This window comes from Podarcis bocagei (genome assembly GCF_964188305.1).
Source record: "Podarcis bocagei genome assembly, chromosome: 6".
NCBI classification, from domain to species: domain Eukaryota; kingdom Metazoa; phylum Chordata; class Lepidosauria; order Squamata; family Lacertidae; genus Podarcis; species Podarcis bocagei.
The window spans coordinates 55,176,578-55,194,790 of NC_138130.1; the positions used below are offsets into that span (position 1 = coordinate 55,176,578).

Genomic DNA, 18,213 nt, shown 5'->3' on the forward strand with positions numbered 1-18,213 from the left:
TCTTCTCCAACCTTCTCATATTCTTATCCCTATAATGTAGTTAATTTACTATGGTTAATTTGGAGGCTTCCGAGTTTCCTGTACACTTAATCTGATAGGTAACATTGAGACTAGGTGGGATGAGACTCACAACTGAAATATAGCAGATTTGGGAATCCACAGACCAGTTGGGCTGATGTTGGTAAACTTCTAAACAGGTTGGCCCAAGTAGGCAAAATTATAGAACAGATTTTTAAGTGATTTTCATCTGTGAGCATCTAGAAAAGAATGTTGCGATTTCTAGGATCCAGCATGAGTTTATCAACAATGCATCATGCTAGGCCAGCTGTATCTCTTTTTTGATAGCTATTAGTGCGGTTGATTACTTTGATTTCAGAAAAAAGGCATTTGACAAGGTATCCTATGATCTGCTTGTTGACAAGATGGTAAAATGTGGTATAAAAATACTCAGGTCGGTCCACAGATGGTTGAGCAACCATGCCCAACAAAGATTCATTAATTGATTCTGTATCAAACTGGAAGGAGATCTCAAGTGCCACAGAGTTTTCTATGTGATGTTCAACACTTTAATGTTCTGCACTTTAATTTGGTTTAATGAGAAATAATACCAACTAATTCCTCAGCTCTCCCCCCCTCAGGTAATTCCAGTTACATGAGGAAAGAGAGCAGGGGTATGTTCATTGGTGCCATCCCCTAGATTGTGGTCTTCATGGCCCTTCCCTTCAGTCCCCATTTGAGCTGAAAGCCTGCGTCTGACAGCCTATTCTGCTCAGACTGGCTCCTCATGCAATTTGGAACCCTAATCTCCACAGCATGAGTCCCACAAGTAAGGAAACAAACATTGTGGGCAGTATCCAACCAAGTAGTTCCTTAGCTGTGCAACAGAACTTCCCCTCCCTCTCCTTGTGCCTCTCCCAAACTATGTTCCTGGATTTCCCTCAACCCCCAGAGCAGGTTGGGGAGGGTGCAAAGGAAGGGGAAGGAAGAGGGAGGAGAAGTTCCACTGCACAGACAGAAATCCTTCAACTAACTGAACTATTTTGTTGGATACTATCCTATGTTCTGAAATAGCATTTATTATCCATATGTACGTGACATATGTATGTGTCCGTATAGTAAAAGCTATGGTTTTCCCAGTAGTGATGTATGGAAGTGAGAGCTGGGCCATAAAGAAGGCTGATCGCCGAATAATTGATGCTTTTGAATTATGGTGCTGGAGGAGACTCTTGAGAGTCCCATGGACTGCAAGAAGATCAAATGTATCCATTCTTAAGGAAATTAGCCCTGAGTGCTCACTGGAACGACAGATCGTGAAGCTGAGGCTCCAATACTTTGGCCACCTCATGAGAAGAGAAGACTCCCTGGAAAAGACCCTGATGCTGGGAAAGATGGAGGGCACATGGAGAAGGGGACGACAGAGGACGAGATGGTTGGACAGTGTTCTCGAAGCTACCAGCATGAGTCTGACCAAACTGCGGGAGGCAGTGGAAGACAGGAGTGCCTGGCGTGCTCTGGTCCATGGGGTCACGAAGAGTCGGACATGACTAAACGACTAAACAACAACACGTGACAACAGAAATCATGGAAAGCAAGTAGTGTACCAAATTTCTTCCATCAAAATGTGTCCTACTGCTGGGGATTCTGAACACAATAACCAGCACATTTTCCATGCAAAAAGATGCCTGGTCCAGGTACCAAAAAGCTGGTAGTCTACACAGCAACTCAGTACCTATGGAGAGTTTACATATGCAACACAGTTAAAATCTGTTCACAAATTAACAGGCAGAATCCGTGACCAAGGAAAAGAGACAGTGGAAGAAGAATGGAGAAAATTTAAAAGTTACCTTAAGGACTATTATAAACTCAATGAATGTTAGAGTGTTTTGGTTCTTAGGAACAAAGGGATACAGTGACATAAGGTTAGAATATAGAGATGACTAAGATGACTGAGGTTGGAAAGTAACAACTGGGAGTTGCTATAAAATTATGGACATTGGGATGCAGAAAGGGGGGGTATGGGGAAGTCCCAGAAAAGAGGTTTATGAAAATATGTTATGAAATTATACGTGTATGTTTGTTTCCCTAAGTGTTTGTTTGTTCTTTAAAATTTCGTAAAACCAATAAAAATCTTATAAAAAAATAAAATAAAATCTGTTCACAAATTAAGTCTGAATATATGCCCCCTCAGCTTCCACACCAATCTCAGTGCCCCTTGATTGCTGTCACCTGTTCCAAACCTGTAACTATTTACTTAACCTGTAACCTGTAACTTAAATAAAATATGGGGGGGGGCAGGAAAGCCCCAACCCGCATAATTGATCATGCACAACATTTGAATGGCAATGCCCATTAACATGGAGGGAGCCCAGCCCCATCAAATATTTTATTGTGGGGTCCAAAAACACCCCTCCCCCCAGGAGTTGGCTCCTATGGTGTTAAGATAAAGAAGAACTCTCAGTGTCCTGTTCTTCTTTCACAGACATCTTACAGATTGTGGCTATTTTGTTTTACAACTGTACATATGCCTTCCTGTATGCTTTCTGTCATTTCCAATACAAAATCTTAAACTGCCAATCTGTGCAAGAGGGGCTAATAAAACCAGGTATTTATTTTACTGAGTTATTAATGAAGTGGTGTAGGCCTCAAGCGTCTCTCCTGGTTGTCATGGTAGCTCAGGCTGCAAGCCTCCAGAAAACATAAAAGAACAGTAAGTGCAAGACCACACATTCCTCCCTGTCTTGTTGATTAACCAGGCTGTCAAATGAAAGCAAAGCACCAGTACAATCGCAGATAAAATCTGCAAAGTGAAGAGCAACACCGCCAAACTACTCAACAGACAAGAAGCGTAAGTACTCTTCTCTGTTGCTAAACAAAATTGTGTGCTGCTATTATAGAAAGAGCAGAGCGTAATTCCTAATGCCCGAGAAACAAGCCGCTTTCTACCACAGCAGCGTTCTGTCATTAAGCTTCATTCCTGAAAGTCTCTTTCTGAATCTCAAACTTCAGTACCATGTAGCTTTTCCTATGAATAAGTTTGTAAACTCAGGACAGAGACTTTTAATATCAGAACACTACGTGTGCATGTTATTATTATTGTTTCAAGGATTTGTTTTATTTGTAAGAGGTTTCTGTGCTATTTAGTTAAAGCATAAAGCTACAAACCATGCAGCCCAAGTCAGGGAGGAAAAGAGTACTGTATTCAAGATTAACTTGATATAACTAATATGTGAAAGGGGGCATGTGAAAAGTGCTGTTGTTACTCCAGTGCCAGTAACGAACCTTGTGGTGTAATTCTAATACTCAGATTTCAAGCAGTTTTTAAGACCTGGCTACACTCTCACTGTGCTCCTTCAACATGTAGGAAGTTCAAAAAGGAGTTGTCAGCTTGGCAAATTTAGTTTATCATTATTTCTTTTGGAGATAATATTTTCCCTTGCATGTTTGCTTTCATGTTTAAGTTGCCTCCCGTTAAAATTTTGAATTCCTATCTTTGTCAGTCCCACTTTAGGAAAATGCTTTCTTCCAGTATCAGTAGAAACATTTAGTGGGAGTGACAGGCTGCTATGATACCACATGCTTGGGTAAAACAAACATTGGCAATGCAATCATTCCACTGGCATCTGCAAGTTTATCTAAAAGAAAACTAATTCCAGGAGCTAAAACCTGGGAAGCTTATTAAAAAACTCACATTCTTTCTCTATAGCTTTTCTTGTTTTAAAGGCAATGATGTTGCTTAAAAATGTAAAACAACAATACACATAGATTTAGGGCCAAACTACACATTATAATAAGCACGTGTTAAAAAGCATGCTTACAGCTAGACATTATTTGCTTAGAATAACCAGCTGCGGGATACCCTGATCCAGACTGGGACATGGTATGGGGAGAGGGGAGGTTTAACCCTCTCAGCCTTACTCTGTTCCCCACCAGATATCCCCCCTTGCTGTTATTTGTTCCTAAAGTTGCTATTTGCAGTCAATAGAATGTGGCTAACTAAATGATGAACTACAAGAGCTATTGTTTTATGGGGTTTGCTCAGAAAATTTCACCAGGAAGAAACCATTTACATCAACTATGTGTATACCTATGCAAGGAGATCTGGGGGAAGCATTTTTCAAAGAAGGAATTCCCCTATGTGAATTCGGCAGTGAGAGTTACAACACTTACTTTCTGAGTGCTTGTTAATATGATGTCACAGGACCGTTCCATCACAAACTGCCATGACTTTGTAAGCAACTTTCTCAATGGATTGGTTCAAAACATAAGACCCCACCATAGCCTTGGAATAAGCCTTGGGGTTGTAGGCTTCCTCATACTTTGCATCTTCCCCTCATGTCCATGCTTGTAGCAAACCATTGTCCGTAATTACATCTGAGGCAAAAACAAAACAAAATTATGGCTTTGGTTTTGCCTTGCAAACCATGATTGTAAATCCAAGTTTGATCTTGGTTTGCACAGCAAGCACAAATTATTTTACCAGGTTGGTTGCGACAACAAATGATGGTTTGCTGCAAACCAAGAAAGGACATACTGAATCACAGAGTGCACAAGAAGAGGAGTGGGTGCACAAACTCATTCACATAGTACCCAACCATTGTTTGCTTAGCATCCAAACTGAACCACTGTGTAGTATATTGTCAAATGAAACCCCAAAAGGGTTTTGGATGCCAGGGATACTAAAAAACAAACATTTTCTCAGAAATAAAGCCCTTACAGATTTATGTTTTTGAACAGGATGTTCATTGGCCTGGTGGAATTAACAATGAGACAAAACATCTGCACAAACTCATCTTGGAGGCTTTTGCAGTCATGACAGCAAAACAGGTCCTAGAATTTATTTACAGAAAACTAGTGGTTGGGTTTTCCCCTCTATTTTTTTTAAGGATCAGGGGACTACTATCTAGTCCTACTGGAATGTTATTTATAACAAGCTCCCAATTTAATTCCATCTTATCTAGGCAGTTTAATGCTTCACCACAGAACCAACCACAAGGCCTAAATAATGTACAGCATATTAAACTTGGGAAAGTACTGTTTTAAGACTTCTACTAAACTGCTGTTTGAAAGCAGATTACTTTTTATTTCACCTACAAGGTTTTAGTATTTTTACCCTTTTTTTAGTTTGCTTCCTTCCCCTCCCCTCTACTTATTATTTGTAAACTTATTATTGTTGCTCATTTCTGTTTATAAAATAATATGGGCAATATTCAGTGCTAGTCATACACCGTGTTTACATAGAACTAGCTGTTGGATTGTAAACTGAAATAAATGGAGAAGTAACTAATATTTTTAATGTGTCTACTCTGAGTATGACAAATGTTGGCTATTAACTTAAATCTGGCTTTTTATAATTGTGTTGTTTACAAAAATTTGCCCCAATATATTACGAAATTGGAATTTTCTTAAGGCCAGGTCAGGCATGCATAGAGAAGCATAGAATCATATACTTGTAGAGTTGGAAAGGACTCCAAGGATCATCTAGTCCAACCACCTGCAATGTAGGAATATGCAGCTGTCCCATAAGGGGACCATCTGGTTCTGGGAAGTGGGTGGAGGGAAGCTGACCGCAGCAGAAAGGGAAGATACCCATGACTCTTCACCAGCTTGACTCATTTCTTGGCCTCCTCCTCTGCTTCAGCTTCTGCCTCCGATTCTGGACTTTTCTGCCACAGACTCTCCCAGCTCACTAAGACCTGTCACCTCTTCAACTTCCGATAAGTCCTCCTCCCAGACTTCTCCCTCTTTTCTCTCTGATGACTCATTGTTGTGCTGCCCCCTTCCATCTCTGAACCTTCTTCCCTTGATGGTTCCCCAGCTGGTTCCTCCCACCATTCCTCTGCATCCAACCAGTCCAGGGGGTTGTTGAAGGAAAAATATTATCCAAACATGTAAATAGTGACAGTTTTTATACCCCCTGGTTTTCAAATAGGATCTAAACACCTGAAGCAAGAAATGGAGGTAAAAGAGATCAATATAACTGCAAATGAAGATACAGGCCAATAAAAGCCTCAATGTAGGACCAGCATGGATAGCTGGCTTGGGTGAATATCTGATGTTTCCTCCCTTTATGGTTTTGATTTATGGCCTGCTACTAAAATGTGGCTGCATTTAAGCCGTATTTTAATTAACTGTTTGTTTGTTGTTGTTTCTATTACGTTTTATTGTAATTGATATTTGGTGTTAGCCGCCCTGAGCCTGGCCCTGGCTGGGGAGGGCGTATAAATAAAATTATTATTATTATTATTATTATTATTATTATTATTATTATTATTATTATTAAATGTGTATCCGTGAATGAATGTCAGAATAACAAGCCTTGTTATTACTAGTCAAACAAAATCCTGACCTATCTGAAATTTGGTTATGAGTGCTGATGTGAGAATTTTTTGATAGTGCTTCAGATCTTTTGAATATTTACCCCAAAAAGATGCTATTGCTGTTTTTATGGTGTTGTGGATGCTTTAGCATTGTTGTATAAGAAAGGCAGTCACTTCCTGCACTTCTTAAAAGGTACATAGGTTACAGATAATGAGCAATTTCTGTTAAAAACTATTCTTCTTAAATGGCAAGTAGCTGGTTTTTATATGTCTGAGTTCCAGCAAGTATTCTCTATTCCCCATTCTAATAGCCGTTCAAAAGATGCATTAAAGAACAGGAGCCGGTGATTGATCGTAACAGACTTTGTCATTGTAGTCAAACAGATTTTCCACTCTCATAAAGAGCAGCTTGCCAACCGCTACAGGGAAACTATTTTTCAAAATGCCGAATGATGCAAGCAGTAAAGTAGTTTGAGTAGGAGTCTTGAAACACGCACGACCATGTAGGTAACCCTTGGATCAAATATCAGTGCAGTGTGGGTGGTAAAAATTATCAGAGGAAGAGTATGTGGCTCAGGGTGGTACTTGCTGAAGCACAGAGAAACTTCAGGACTCACTGACACTAGTTTGTGTTGCAGAAAGAGCCAGAAAAGGTGAGAAAACATTTCCAAAAGTAACTCTTCTTGCAACTTCAAGATATAAGAGTACTGCTTACATGGAAGAACTCTGCTTAAGCATACCGAGTCAAGTCAAATGTGAAGTGGTGCTGGTTTTGGAGGCATGATATGAATAAAGCAAAGCTAAGGTAAGTAAATAGATATAAGTTGTTTCTCAAATATAGTATTTTTACTGATGTTATTATTCATAACATTGGATTATCATACTCAAATACATGGGCTGCTTCAGGTGATTACACTAAGGTACCAACCCTGGATAGAATAAACCAGAAACAGCAGCCACATTCGCTCCCCTTTTTCTTAATACCATCCCTCACACGATGGAGCATCACCTTTACTCCAACCAGAGTGGATACACACAAACTCGGAAACAACTGGCAGCCATAAAAGCCTCTGCTGCCACAATTTAAGAAAATCTAGGGACAAGTTGCATGCCTCCTTTTGCCTGCCCAGTTGCGCTAGCCATAGCATTAGGCAGAATGAGACTGCCGCCTTCGGTGGCAGATTTGGGGCATCATTGTAAAAGCCATGAATGGTCAATAAGTTAATCCATTTTATTTTCACTGTAGAGGGAGTGTCATTTGAATTTTCTGCTTCAGCAGGTTCCAAAATATATTGCCTTTTTGCCGATTGGTAGATGGAACAATTAAGTGAAGTGAGAGCTAAAACCCCACAAACTTTGTTATGGAAATATAAACCTCCCCCCCCCACTCCAATATTCCCTACAAGTGATGCCTATCTGCTCCTTCCTTAAAAATTACTGTAGTGCAGTTCATGCTGCACTTGTTAAAACATTTTCTAGGACTGTTGTGTTGCAGCATGTTACTTGGCAAATAGATAAACAAGTTCAGAGCTAAACAAAGTGCCAGCAAAATATTAGTCTATATATAGCACAATAGTGGTACTGTAGATGTTTTGATTTAGTTGACTTACCCGAGCCTAGAAACCAAGCTAAAAAATGAGAAAACGCTGTCAGGAAACTTGTAATTGGATCTGCTTGTTAATGCATGATTGGGCTCATAGACATTTGTGACCAGATTTATTATTGAGGTAACTCAATTAACCTCAAAAGTGTTGCAGGTGAGATGAATTTGACCTTTGTTTAGTATTAACTGCATTTTATTGGCATCTCTGGTATGTTGTTGAAGAGATATCCACAAAGAGTCTGAACTAAATATTGGGTTTTAAAAGGTAGAAAACACCATTCTCACTTATTCGGATGGGGGAATATATGAGAGTAGAGTGGAGACAGCTTTAGGACATCTGATCCTATTCTGTCTTTGAAAGAATATTTCCTTCTTACAAGGCAACACAGGATAAATGGCTATGATGTCTTCTGAATATCATACCCTGATCATCATGAGGAACAGAATATTCTGTGCTGCAGAAGATTTGAAATGTATGCTGGGGTACTACCTTGAAACATAGCTGATGGTGGCTACTAGTTCCCTATACACAGAACTGCATGAATAGACTGAATAAGGAAGTAAAATTCGTATGTCCCTGCACCCTGATATATGTTTTGGGCTACCCTATTTCATACATCCCCATGTCTGGAAGACTGCCTGCCCTTTGAGAAGTCATGTGAATGGATGCACAGCTGCTCTGAAAGCTGAGCATGTTCTAGAAGAAGCAAAAGCACAATATAAGATGCTTGGACCTCAGAATATGGATCAACAAAATTGTAATTCAACCCTGGAAGTAACTGACTTCTAGCACAAAAGCTCACGGAAAATAGAGCAAAGCAGCTACAACTTTCTCCAGTCTAAAGAGGTTTACTTGTTAGATCTCTTTCCTTGCCTTTACCATGAGGTCCCAGGAGGATTACAAATTGAAAATACAGTATTAAAAACTTGCTACTATATTACACACTGCTCTATGGGAGACCACACATGGGCAACTGCCCAAGGACTGTACTTTTTTTCTGCAATGAAGACTTGCCAAACAGTTTACACCTCCAAGCAGAAATAGAGCAAGCAGGAAAATGTCACATTGCCATCATTCTAATTCCTATGCAGAGAACATCAGTTCAACTATAACACTGAGCATACTGTACTAGTGCCTGTCATCTGGCTCTGGATTGTAATATAGTGCAGATCCTCTGAATTATTGGATTTTATTTTGTTCTCGTATTTTAGTTTTATTATGGTGTATGATGAAGCCAATAAAACTTACTTAACTTGTTGCAAATCTGAATCAGCTGCATGCTGTCCTGACTGAGGCCTGTGCACAGCTATTCTCGAATAAAGGAAGTGCTTAGAAGACCAAGAGGAAAGCTCCAGTCTGTATTCTATGGAAGTTATTGAAAAACTGATTCAAGGCGCATCTCATCTTTGGTTAATGCATTAAGGACTGCAAAAGAATTAAAACTGAAGTCTATGAAGTAAGGACCGGTAAAGTTCAGCATTAAAATATGATTGTTTCTTATCAAAGTTTCAATGTGCACTGTACTTCATAATCCATCTCATTTGTCTTTGCAATGACCCTATGAATTATATCATCATTATTCTCAGTTTTACAGCTAGAGACAGCAATGTACCAAAACAACCCAAATTCCTACAGAAGCAGGAATTTCAGCCTAGGACAAATCTCTGCTTGTTCTGCAAAGAGGGTTTCATGGTCTCCAAATGTAATTACTGCCCTCAACTCTCAGTAATTTGGGCCTGCTTAGATTGATGGAAACCAGCCATAAATAGACAAGGTAGGAAAATTGTGGGTGTGTACTGTATGGTAATAATCATCTTACTTTTATTCTCTGTAGGTTGCAGTCATCAGATCTGCTGATTTAATGAAGTGAGGTTCTTGTGGCTAAGAACACTGTAATAATGATGGCAGCATTAGCCCATGGACACCATCTCTTTTTGGTTGGCTTCTTAGGCTTCTGTCTGGATAGTTTTGTACAAGGCCAAAAGAATAATACTCTTATTTTCACCAAGGAAAGCACGATTCGTAACTGCACATGTCCTGATGATATTAGTGACAATGACTGCGATTACAGTCTGGCAAATCTGATCTGCAATTGCAAGACTGTTTTGCCCTATACAATAGACAAAAGCTACTACAATAATCTGACAATTTGGTTCACGGAAACATCCATGTTGAGAATGCTGTTGAACTTTACAGCTGTGTATGACTTGAAGCTCTCACTATGTGGCACAATTCCTCTGTCAGCAAAATATCTGACCATTTGGGGACTGCGAAGACTACAGATAAAAAGTGAGATCAATGGCCAGATACGAGAACAAAGCTTAACTATATACAGCAGCCACGACAATGAAGCACAAGGCAAATTAAAGATGCCATGCAGAGACAGAAACATGATCACATACATTGCTGTTTTAGACACCTCTCTCTTCAATGGCTACTCTCCACTAAAATCATACAGTGTGGAAAACATCTCCAACATTACAGACCACTTTCCACATCTGCCATATTTGGACACGTTCTTCACCACAAATAACAAAAGCTGTATTATAACATTCATATACTAACACAGTATGCTTGGCCATTTCTATAGAGGAGCCATAGGCTGTTGCCAGAAATATGATCCTGTAGAAACAGAGCTCCTGCCATTCCTTTAGAAGATGGAATTCCCCAAGGGATTCACTCACTTTGGGGCAACCATGCCAATGATGGGAGGGGCCATGCCAGCCATGCAAAAACAATCAGGGTATGAAGTAGGGCTATTGAAGGGCATGGCCTGAGAAGAGCTTTGAGGGCTAGAAATTGGCTCTCGGTTCCCCACCTTTGCTTCAAACCACACACACAAATAAAAATGTAGAATGAAACCAAATTAGCACTGGCTCTATATTTTCTATTTGAGTAAACAATGGGGGAGTTCATTTTCATTCAGAGCTCCTCTGTTAGCTGTCTACAACCTGCTATGTTCAAAACATAGGCTAACTGACAACTTGACTCTTTGGTCCTATCTCAAGCAACAAAATTGTTTATAGAGCTCAATAGATTCAACACTAACTCCCAATCATTATTCATCATGAAGTATGCCTTTAAAGTATGCTGTGCTTAAAGTGCCCAAGCATTACTCTGAACTGGGTCCATAGGATCAGATATCCTAGGATATTGCTTGGCAAATATGGATTGATTTTACCAACATTTTAAATGGGAAAATAATGCCATAACATATAATTAAAAGCAGCTACGTTAAAATAAGCACCTAACCAACTTGTAGATGTCCAGTGACAGAGATAAAAATATGTCAAGAGTTATAAGGGGAGTTGGAATAATTCAGGAAGTTGTGATGAGTTTGCTTGACTAATCTTTCAGTTGAAAGAAATAACTGGTACAAATCCTGAAAACAGGAGGCTTCAAAACATAACTCATGCAGTAGTTGGATTATTCATATGTCCTGAAATGCATAATTAAATTCCACTATGATAAAAATATAATAAGCCAGCTTCCTGGATGGAAAAAAAATTGATGGGACAAAGTAGCTGTCCACTTCATGCTATAGACCCATCAAATATGAGCTAGAGATCTAACCATGTATAGGACTCAGCTCTTAAGTTGAACACTAATTCAGATTGAGGAAAATATTTTAAATGTCCAGAACCCTTGAAGCAGTGCCAAAAAACCACTTCCAAGATTTGAAGTGTTAAGTACCGACAGCCTTAAATATGGATAAGTACCAGCTCTTTACAGCACTTGTTCTTCTGTGAAGTTCCATCCCATGATGCTCTATTATATTAATAAACATTTATAAGAGTGCCTAAAATGTACTGTGCACCGTTCAAATGTTAAAAAGCAAGACTGTAATCCTGCAACCAAACACGGTCTAACACAAAAGGGGAAGGGATCAGGAAGGAAGCTGAAAACATGCAAACTCAGGTTCTAATTTTTAAACTTAACATACTTGTTCTTAAGAGTGACCAGCTGGAATGGCAAACGTTCAGGGAGAGAAGGAAGCAGCCAAATAACAGCTGTTTGAATGCTTAAACATGGAAGATCAGGCAAAAGAAATACTTCTTATGCCAGCCATGATCTCACTGGCAGCTGGTGCCACTGGCATGGGAAATAACCATGCAATTGGCCCTTCCATCATGAAGTTATGCAAGTGTTCTTAGGGCGACCAGTTGGAATGACAACTGTTCAGGGGAGGGAAGAACCAAATGGTAGTTGCAGTAGTGTTTAGACATTGGCCCAGGAAATGACCATGTTATTGACGCCTTCCCTCATTCAAATATTACTGAAGCAGTAGGCAATGGAGCCATGAAGGAGTAGGAATCAAACACATCTGTAAGGTTAAGAACTGCCTTGGACAATGATTTAGGTACTTCATGACTTAAGTTTTATTCTGTAATTTTATTAGTACAAAATCTAAGTATGTGTAAATTAAAATAAGCAAATTAATGGCTTCATTCCATGTAATTACATTACCCCTCAGTGTACTTCTCAGCACTACACAAGTGGTTAGCACAAAGCTCTCCAGATCATTGGCTCCTCTACTTCCTCTAGTGTTTCTGCAGTGCTGGATTCTTATGCTTTCAAGCCTCTTCATATATATTACATATTTAATATACACATTTAAATGTTTTATATGCACACATTAAAATGCAGTGATTGTGGACATCAACTGTATACTCAGTATTGTGTGCCTCATATAGGTAAATGCACCTGTAGCTGGGGTTTTCAACTGTATGAGCAGATTAAAACATGTTTTGTTACTGTATGTGTGATCCTCAGAGAGAATAAATCAAAAGAACAACATTCTGAGCTTATTACTATGTCTTGTTGACCAGATAAAAAACAATGTAGATAAACACAATGTCAAATCAGCAACTTTTGGAAATAATATACGTAACTTTAATGTCAAATGACTTTCTTATACAATATTCATGATCATATTATTTAACTGTGATGTGGATTTCTCCTTGTAACACCATAGCTCTTGGCATTTGACTACCTGATAATAATTACTTATGAGTTACATTGTTTGAGATGCAGTTTGTATTTGGAATACTAAGCTCAGTAAACAGTGTGAACAATAACGTATCCAGTTTTACCAGATGAAAATGTTATCATGCACATCAAGTTTTAACTAAGCACAGCTATTTTCTTTGCAGTTTTTACTAATGCCAACTAGCAAGTGATTTTGCTTGAGCTACGTGATTATGCTGAATAAAAGACGGTTTTGAAGTATTTTATATTATTTTCTAGTACGCTCTATTTCGAAGCTTCTGTGCAGCTTGCAAATGTGTGTGCAATGAAATATTAAAACATATGCCTTTGAGGGACTTTCAATGCAACTAGCTGACTTCTTGCAGGAGTCCTAATTCAGTGCACATTCCTCCTTTAGCCACTTCAGCAACAACTGCGGGTGGCAGAGGTCCTATTTCTTCTTACATATAGCCCCATGTTGTTAATGCCTCCTATAGGCTGGGTTCCTCTCTCTCTCACACGCACACCCACACCCCCCACACCCCCAATACACCATACTCTATATTGCTCAGTAAACTAACACATTACAGGGACAATTGTAACTCCCTCCCACTCTGCCATAATGGCTTTGTGGAGCAGTGGAAACACTGTTGTAGCTACAGCAAGGCTGTTTTGGCCAACACTGGCACACGGCAGCCATGAGACTGGCTTAGGATCCAATGGCTCATGGGCCAGCTCAGCCTTGTCCCTTCCCTTGCAAAGTCACATTTTGGGATTTTCTCTCAGATAAACCAGGAGAGCTAGTTAGAGGGGCAGCTCCACCTAATCCAAACCCACCCACCTCAACACAGTGTAAGAGGGGTTTGGATTGTACCGCTAGTGAATACACCAATTCCCGTGTAAAAAGTACTGGCATTTAATTCATATCAAAATGTGAGAAAAATGTAGAGACATGTTCACAGAAGCACTAAGCAGTTAGTCTACATTAGATTTTGACTGAATTTCATTAAATATTATTTCTCAGTGAGACAAAAGATATTTCCAAGAACAAATTGTGCACATCTATAGCCTTGAAGGAAAGCTTCGGCACAATTCCAGATTCTGATATAAATCTTAATATTTTGATATTGTTACTATGTACAGTAGATGAAGCCCTAGTATAATCAGATGAAAGTAGTGAATATCTTAAGAGTCTGCTGCCCCCTAGTAACAAAAATATATATTGCACTAACAAAAAAGTATTGAACTACAATTGTAGCAATGACAAAATTGTACTGTAATATGAATCCAGAAACTGGGATCAGCTTTGTTATAGCTAATTCTGTACAGCTGTATCCTCCAACCAAGCTGATCCCAGTTTCCATATTTCTTTATCATGGAAGGGCATAAGGACAAAGTTACCAATGACCATATTTTAAATCATGAACCTCACAATTGCAATGCAGTAACATTTCAGCTGAAATATGAAAGGACAGGAAGTTCACACTAAATAATCTGGAACAAAGAAGCCATAAGCAGAGAACTGAGATATTTGACAAGATAAACAATACCGCAACATACCTGTGAACAACACACTCTGGCCAACTTAAAAAACAATGCATTTGGGCAAAACTTTTTCTGAAAATGGCTCATCTCAGAAACTACACATTCAATATTTTAATGTAGCTGGGACTGAACAGAACGTAAGACGTGACAGCACATCTGCGCGTGTGCGGGTCGTGTTTCGCCGCTTCCGCGTATGCGCGTGATGTCATTTTGACCGTCTGCGCATGCACGAGCGGCAAAACCCGGAAGTAACGTGCTCCATTACTTCCGGGTCGCCGCAGAGCGCAACCCGAAAGTGCTCAACCTGAAGCGCATTTATCCCAAGGTATGACTGTCTTTTGTTATAGGGCCCCACTTGCATTTTCTATTTCTAACCTGGAGAGTGCAGTGCTTATGTAGCCAAATTAGTGCCCATGGACAAGAGACAGATTCATGCAAGTACAAAATATGACCATGTTAAAAGAGGGGGACTGCATGGGTGGATATAATCACATGGGAGAGGAGTGAGGTTCAGAACAAGAGATGGGAGAGGTGAGTGATGAAGAGAGATTCGAACTTTTTTCAGCTAGAGGGCTACATTCCCTTCTAGAGGCCTTCTGAGAGCCACATGCCAGTACTAATGCAAAATCAGGGTGAACAACAAATAAAAATGTTACCTTCATATAGTAGGCTAGCTTCTACACACACCCCTCTCTACCTCCAGACAGACAAGGCAAAAGTATTTGGAAGCAGAGAAAGTGAGGGGTGTGGCCAGGGCAGTGTTCCAAGGGTCAGAGAAGCCTGGAGGGCAACATTTGGCCCTCAGACCTGAGGCTGTCCACCCCTATGCTAAGTGATCAAGGGAGGGATGAGGGGAACTTGAAGTGCTTCTGTGGCTGCCTGGCAGGTCCTTTCCTACTTGCCCCTTTCCTTCAAAAAGGCAGCCTTAAATAATGAGATGCACCTCTCCCCTCAGCTGGAGGTAGAGAAAGTCCCCTGAGTAGAGTCCAAGGTATGAGTACTTGTAAAACAGGGATGTAGCTCAAATGGTAGAGCAAAAGGTCTGAGGTTCAATCCTTGGGTGTCTCCAGATAGGGCTGGGAAAGTCACCTGCATGAAACCCTGATGTCATAAAAGTTGTGGGTTTCTGAGGCAACCAGCCTGACACCTTGCCCACTCTCCTGGTTGTTGAAGGGCATCAGTCACCCTAAATATGAGCCTCACTTGCATGTCAAGACCCCATAGCCACCCCCTCGTTGGGAAATAACACACACAAGGACATGGGTTTAGGCTAATGTTATTGGGCAAATTTGGCCACAACTTTATTGATTACAGAATGTGAGCAGTATTGGCTTAGGCATTGAATGCAGTATTGGCATTAGGTCTTGACTATGCTACCACTCAGTGGATTTGTAACTGGCTGACTGACCGAACCCAAAGGGTTCTCATCAATGGTTCCTCTTCATCCTGGAGAAGAGTGACTAGTGGGGTGCCACAGGGTTCTGTCTTGGGCCCGGTCTTATTCAACATCTTTATCAACGACTTGGATGATGGACTCAAGGGCATCCTGATCAAATTTGCAGATGACACCAAACTGGGAGGGGTGGCTAACACCCCAGAGGACAGGATCACACTTCAAAACGACCTTGACAGGTTAGAGAACTGGGCAAAAACAAACAAGATGAATTTTAACAGGGAGAAATGTAAAGTATTGCACTTGGGCAAAAAAAATGAGAGGCACAAATACAAGATGGGTGACACCTGGCTTGAGAACAGTACATGTGAAAAGGATCTAGGAGTCTTGGTTGACCACAAACTTGACATGAGCCAACAGTGTGATGCGGCAGCTAAAAAAGCCAATGCAATTCTGGGCTGCATCAATAGGAGTATAGCATCTAGATCAAGGGAAGTAATAGTGCCACTGTATTCTGCTCTGGTCAGACCTCACCTGGAGTACTGTGTCCAGTTCTGGGCACCACAATTCAAGAAGGACACTGACAAACTGGAACGTGTCCAGAGGAGGGCAACCAAAATGGTCAAAGGCCTGGAAACGATGCCTTATGAGGAACGGCTAAGGGAGCTGGGCATGTTTAGCCTGGAGAAGAGGAGGTTAAGGGGTGATATGATAGCCATGTTCAAATATATAAAAGGATGTCACATAGAGGAGGGAGAAAGGTTGTTTTCTGCTGCTCCAGAGAAGCGGACATGGAGCAATGGATCCAAACTACAAGAAAGAAGATTCCACCTAAACTTTAGAAAGAACTTCCTGACAGTAGGAGCTGTTCGACAGTGGAATTTGCTGCCAAGGAGTGTGGTGGAATCTCCTTTGGAAGTCTTTAAGCAGAGGCTTGACAACCATATGTCAGGAGTGCTCTGATGGTGTTTCCTGCTTGGCAGGGGGTTGGACTCGATGGCCCTTGTGGTCTCTTCCAACTCTATGATTCTATGAATGGACCCAGCTATATCTGACTCCTGCCCGATGCGCAGGAAGTCCGGTAAGGGTAAACCACTGGAAGGGGGAGCCCTGTCGATGCATACCATCTCGAGTTCCCCCTGGTGTTCCTGTTGGGGTCGTGTCATAGCCCTAGCCCTCGACCCGGGCTTCGGACAAGATCAACACCCCCAGATTCCTTTAATGGAATACCCTTAAGCATGGAGGGGCAGGTGATGGCCATACCTCTCCTCCCCATCACAAGGTCAAACAATGCATCAGAGTCACCCTAAATATGAGCCTCACAAATAGGCAGTAGAGAGGATGTTGAGAAGCAGGTGGCTGGCCTGCTCAAAGGAAAAAACCAGAGGTGCCCTCGAGGAGTTTGCTGTGAGGTGCCTGGCCCTGCTGCCTGCCCACCTTCACTTACTCCAGGTCACTACCTAAAGAAGACCTTTGAAGGTGCCAACAGGGCCAGTTAAGAGCCGAATAATCCACATCTTCAACAGCTAGCAGCTGTACCTCCTTGGATGAGAAGACTGCCCAGTGCTGGGTTGCTTCCCGTTTGAGAAACCATGGGCCGATTTGGCTTGTTTACCCGGCAGACAACGGGCACCTTCAACTCACCCTCCTCCTGCCTGAGAATTCAGAATTTTGAAGGCTCTCACCCCCCCCCCCCGAGGCCCAACTTGTCGCTTTATAATTGTTAATACAAATCCAAGTCTCTGTTAAAATATAGGCGCAGGAGCCTGTTTTAAAGTCAACATGCGCTCGTAATTGTTCGGTCCGCCACTTGCACGTACAAGTCCTGACTCGATGCAGCCGTCAAGTGCCGGAACACGCACCTGTCAATCAGCCCTGAAGGAGGGGAGGGAAGCCTTTGTTGGACTTTGTTGCCCAATGGTCACAGCTGACGGGAGTTGGGAGTCCTGCAGCGTCTGGCGGACCACAGATATTTTATCCCTACCTGAAAGCATAATAACCCTTCTGTGCTATGAAACACATTTAGGAGATGAAGCAAAAGGCGCCCAGCAGTCATGGCATAGCACTAGTCCAATGACAGAGGAGCATTTTTAATGCCCCTCCTCCCCCCACAATAATACCGCCGTTCCCAGCAGAAAGAATCCCATACAGTAATATCCTTTCCTTTCTCCCCACCCGCACCGCTTCTGCAGGCTCAAGATGGCGGGTTTCTACAGCCACCACCCTGGCGGCCGCTCTTGCCGCCGCGTCTATGGTGAACCAAGGGAAGCGTTCGGTCGCCGCAGCAAGCCGTCCACTTCCCCGCCTCCTCCCCATGACGGGAGGAGGGAGGGGTCAAGCCGGCGGCGAACAGCAGAGGGCGCTGTGACCAACTCCCGGGTTTATG

At 41.4% G+C, this 18,213-nt stretch overlaps 1 protein-coding gene across 5 annotated transcripts; it reads left to right on the plus strand.

Moving 5' to 3' along the window:
• Positions 1–2,688: 2,688 nt before the first annotated feature.
• On the plus strand, positions 2,689–13,160 carry EPCIP (exosomal polycystin 1 interacting protein). 5 transcript variants are annotated; one of them, XM_081199310.1, is made up of 4 exons: positions 2,689–2,845; positions 5,930–6,041; positions 6,956–7,122; positions 9,756–13,160. In XM_081199310.1, exon 4 carries the CDS (start codon positions 9,820–9,822, stop codon positions 10,483–10,485), a length of 666 nt encoding a protein of 221 aa, XP_081055436.1. In that variant the 5' UTR covers positions 2,689–2,845; positions 5,930–6,041; positions 6,956–7,122; positions 9,756–9,819; the 3' UTR covers positions 10,486–13,160. The 5 variants fall into 5 exon arrangements, with proteins under 5 accessions (XP_081055436.1, XP_081055439.1, XP_081055440.1 ...); XM_081199313.1 differs by lacking the exon at positions 5,930–6,041; XM_081199311.1 differs by lacking the exons at positions 2,689–2,845; positions 5,930–6,041; positions 6,956–7,122 and adding exons at positions 9,282–9,377; positions 9,508–9,623.
• Positions 13,161–18,213: the final 5,053 nt, after the last annotated feature.

Bases quoted from the DNA above. Each gene is read 5' to 3' on its own strand.
- EPCIP (XM_081199310.1), top strand. From the start codon at position 9,820: ATGATGGCAGCATTAGCCCATGGACACCATCTCTTTTTGGTTGGCTTC.